The sequence below is a fragment of the Oratosquilla oratoria genome, chromosome 6 (assembly GCF_046742065.1).
Source record: "Oratosquilla oratoria isolate Oo_2021 chromosome 6, ASM4674206v1, whole genome shotgun sequence".
Taxonomy (NCBI): Eukaryota; Metazoa; Arthropoda; class Malacostraca; order Stomatopoda; family Squillidae; genus Oratosquilla; species Oratosquilla oratoria.
In genome coordinates, this window is record NC_134782.1 from 84,648,076 (window position 1) to 84,653,075 (window position 5,000).

General features: G+C 40.8%; 1 protein-coding gene across 1 annotated transcript in view; it reads left to right on the top strand.

Annotated features, from left to right (window-relative positions):
* LOC143026676 (organic cation transporter protein-like) overlaps positions 1-5,000 on the top strand; it is an 87,199-nt gene that overhangs the window by 9,061 nt on the left and 73,138 nt on the right. The window contains exons 3-5 of the mRNA XM_076187474.1: positions 2,585-2,693; positions 3,199-3,302; positions 3,410-3,564. Of these exons, the coding sequence (XP_076043589.1) occupies positions 2,585-2,693; positions 3,199-3,302; positions 3,410-3,564 (368 nt within the window). The remainder of the gene's footprint in view (positions 1-2,584; positions 2,694-3,198; positions 3,303-3,409; positions 3,565-5,000) is intronic.

The window sequence follows — 5,000 nt, forward strand, 5'->3', positions numbered from 1 at the left end:
ACAGACGAAAGAGATAATTATGTGTGGAACGACTGAAAAACGCAAAGATGTTTGTTGTTGACATGCAATGAAAGAAAAAAAAATGTCGACGTCCAAAATACATCCACGCCTGAAAAACAGAAATTTTGGGCTTTATAAAATATTCCAGGTAATTTTCTTAATCCCACCAGCTCGAAACCTCTGCCGTCAGGTTACTGCTAGAAAAAATACCCATAAAGTGCATTATCATACCTAAGGAGTGTGTATACCCGTTGCATTGAGATATGGCCGTTAGGGCGGAGCACTGGGAGTCCCCCTGTGGTGCCACATATAATTATTTTATCATTTTATTTTATTTTATAATTCTATTTTATGGTTTTATAATGTTGCCACATATAATTATATTATAATTGTTTGTCACACACCACCACTGAAGTAAAAATCAAAGCAATGTTTTCTATACAAAGGTTTCGTTTCCTCGAGTCTGGACATGGCATATGAGGAAGCGAGAGCAACGTTGCCGCTACATCTAATCTCTGGCCCCGCCCCCCTCACACTCCATTCAGAAACATTACATCCACACCCACGTTCTCGCCATGGATGCCCATGTGTGGCAACACCGGGATATCTCCTAGCCACGCCTTAGCGGTCATTTCTCGTTGCGCTGACTATAGTTGATAATTGTTATCTTTCCCTAACTGTCATATCTCGAATGACTTGGAATTACGTGCATATTTAGAGGGCAAACTTAGTAAACATGTGTTCATTTATTAAATAATATATTTTGGTGTAAGTGTAATAGTAGTTTTATTGAAATAGATATTATTTTTCCGTTTTCTATGTTACGATAACTTTATCTCACTATTACACATTGATTTAATTATAACAAACATTTCGGACCAGAGTCCAATTGATATTACGTTAATTTTGGTTTGTGGATGTTAGGAGTATTCCTCACGACCGGTCCTCACCTCCTCATTCACCGGTCTTCACCCATTCGCCTCACCTCTTCTCGACGTCTCACGACCTTACTGACCCCCAAATGGCCCCATGGGACACACTCACGTCTGCCCAACTGCGACGCGACCCAGAGCTTTCTTGAGGCACACGGGTGGGATAAAGCCTCTTTGAGGGAATCGCTCGTGAGGCTCCACGGTAACTAACCAGCCCTAGGGTCTCCCGCGTGACCATCACACAAAGCCTACTTCAGGAAAACACGTGCAGCTCACCAGCCTCAGCGATGACTGACTCGGCCAGTATGTGACATATAACACTGGATTCATTGAGGAACGCCTACCCTCTGTCTTCGTGAGTCACCGGCGTCAGAACGTTTTGCATCCGACTTTCCACGTAGCACACGGGACCTAACGGCAATTAGGAGCACGGGTCAAGACCTGTCCATATATATAAAGAGCTGAATTGACGCTGAAGATACATATAGCCTCGGAACAGCGTACGTGAGCCTAGCTCACTGCTTCTTGCTTTCTCACCTCCTCCCCACCCCACTCTTTTACTCACTCGCAAGCAGATAGCCTTGGAGCAGCATACGTGAGCCTAGCTCGCTGCTTCTTGCTTTCTCGTTCCTCCTCATCCCTCCCCCACTGGCGCCCATTATTTCATTGTCAAACAAAACCAACTATATTTCCACCAGAGTTTGCCTTCAACCATCCTAACTGGCTGCCCAATGTTGGGCAGACTACCATCCTAATATTTGAGGGCGCAACATGGGACATAGATCACCGGCCTAACAATGGAATGGTTCTGACCTGACTCGAATCTTCGGATAGGGGGCGTAGGTTACCTACTCAGGAAATCCGCCGGCCGTATATTCAAAAACAAAAATATTACTGACTTTACAACCTAGATCTCCATTCAATATGGTATTGACCATGGAATACTAATTACATTTCATCTCTAACATAACTAACACAACAGAACTAGATTTTTGTTCCCTGTAAAATTCAACCTAGCCGCACTGCGCATATTCCCCTAGAAAGTTAATACACATGTGAATTAGTGTGACACTGTTTCTGAACGCCTGGCTGGCGATTTTGTTTAGGGAACCTGTTGGTTCGGGTTCCACCAGTCGAATCCATTTTACTACGGCACTTGGCATGTGATCGCTGAATTCGTGTCCTCGGCAGCACCACATTTCAATTTCTGCATGTGGCCCCATTGGGTCTCCCGATGTTGATGGTTTAAAATTAAAGTGCATTGTGGTTGTTAAAATGCATATATATATATATATATATATATATATATATATATATATATATATATATATATATATATATATATATATATATATATATATATATGGGTCGTCTCTTCAAGTGAAATAACGGTTACAGATCACGGACACTTGTGAAGAGTTGGTTCAACATGAAGTTTTCTTTTCACATAATTCAGACACTGATATGGAAGCCAATGAATGCATAAATCAATCAATCAATCAATTAATTAATAAACAAAAAAGTAAATAGACAAATAAATAAACAAATAAGTAAATAGACAAATAAATGAGTAGATATGCAAGGAAACAAATATATTAATAAGAAAATAAACAAATAAAAGAAATAGCCAACATTGTATCTACTTTGCTAAGGAACCAGTGTGAGGTGAAGACGATGACCCTGGAAGGAGATGTGACGACCGTCAAATGCACTGCCTGGGACTACGACAACACCACCTTCACGTCGACCATTACGTCTGAGGTGAATAGGTGCCATTCTTGCAACGCAGGCAAAGGTGGGGACAAGTGAAGCTGACATGCCGAATTTTGGCGTGGTGGAGGTGATGTCTGGCCACATACAAGTCAATAAAGTGCCACGCGTATTTCGTATTGCAAAAGGGTTCATAATCAATTATATCCTATCCTAGTTTGTCCTATTTTACTCTAATAACAGTTTCTTGTATGATGTGTTTCAAGAACAAGGTCTATGTTTATGCCCAAGAGTAAGCGCATATTTTTATTTTTAGCTGTGTATGTGTGTGTGTGTGTGTGTGTGTCTGCGTTGGTTGTGATATTGTACGAGTATATGTAATCATATTCGTGATGACCTAAACTATGATAAGCACTAAAGGAAGACAGTTTATAGAATCTACTGAATGTTTGATGACTCCATTCAACAAGCAAAACTATTAATTATGTTGATACACTTATATATACTACTTGATAATAGATGCATTCTTTGACTTTTCTTTCTTCTGTCCTTCAAGTATAACATGGTCTGCGACGATGCTATCCAGAGAGTAATATATCAGAGCGTTTGTGTAGTAGGAAGGATGGTGGGCGATGTCGTCAGCGGTTTTATCAGCGACAGGTAAGGTAGACCGATTTCCATGAGCACCTCCCTTCTAGTCTTTCTGTCTATCTTTATTTTTTTTTCTGCCATTCTTCTTTTTCATGCATCTGTTACCTATCCCGCAGCATCGGCCGGAGACGTCCCACTATCGTATGTTTGATTCTGTACTGCATCGTGACCATCGCGTCGTGTTGGATCACATCCTTGGTCGCCATCATGGTTTTCAGGTTCTTTATCGGCCTCCTCCTCCCTCTGGCCGTCTATGGATTCTACACCACGGGTAAGATCTGTTATATCCGGATTCTGTCACTTAGAGGGTCAGATATTTGCGGTTATGGGTCTAAGTTATACAGTATATAGCGAAAGCCAGTGCATGCGACCCCCAGCCCTACATGGCCCCTGGTTGTGCACGTACTGGCGCTCTCAGGACACACCACATTGCTCTCAAACTCGCGTCCTCCCTGACAAACAACATTGTGTCACAAGATCAACAGAAGGAGACCAATATGGATGAAATCAGAGAAATTAGAAGAAACATATCAAAGGGCAGGAAAGTGAGGCAAAAGGAGTTTTGCATCTTACTGGGTCAGCTATCGAATCACACAAGAAGAAATATATCAATGGCACAGGAAGTAGGGGCGTCCAATTGGCTGACAGTATTACCAATCAGGGCAAAGGGATTTAACCTAAACAAAAGAGAATTCATGAATCCCATTATCCTGAGGTATGGATGGCCATTGGATGGACTACCCAACAAATGTCCCTATCATATACAGTTTGATTCAAACCATGCGATGATATGCAAGCAGGGTGGATTCATCTTCATGAGACACGACGAGATAAGGGAACTCAAAGCCCAAATGCTTCGATAGGTATGCAAGGATGTGACCATCAAACCAACACTACTACCCCTAAGAGGGGAGAACTTTACGTATCGTATCTCTAACACATCAGATGAAGCGCGAGTGGACGTCAGCGCAAGAGGTTTCTGGACACGGGGACAATTGGCCTTCTTTCACATACTGATACTTGATCCAATGGTTCCCTGTTACAATACCCTAATTGTTCAGGCGTCTCACTCCCGAAATGAGAATGAAAAAATCAGGATGTACGAGGAGTGTATACAGAATGTAGACCAGGGCTAATTCACTCCGATAACCTTCACGACTTCAAGCGAGATGGACTCAAGGGCACATGCATTCTATACTCGTCTGGAAGAGGTGATGGCAGAAAAGAAATAACACCCAAAGAGCAGTATTGTGGCGTGGATGAGATGTAGACTGTTATTCTCACTCTTAAGATCAGCTCTCCTATACTGGAGAGGCACCAGTTTCCACCCCCTAAGTCCATACAGAACCTCGATTTTTAGCAGATTGTAGTAGAAAAGATAATAAACATCTGTATTAGGCTCCATTAAAGTTAAATCATATAAAATATGAAAGGGTAGTCGACTACAGTCATTCATGAGAGAAGGGGCAATTAACTGAATATTTGGGAGACAGATCCTGATTGCTTTCATCACACAGTTCCACAAGGATAGAGGTCGTTAAAGATTATAGTAGTTGTAGTAGTAGTAGTAGTAGTAGTAATAATAATAATAATAATAATAATAATAATAATAATAATAATAATAATAATAATAATAATAATAATAATAATAATAATAATAATAATAATAATAATAATAATAATAATAATAATAATAACACCATAAAA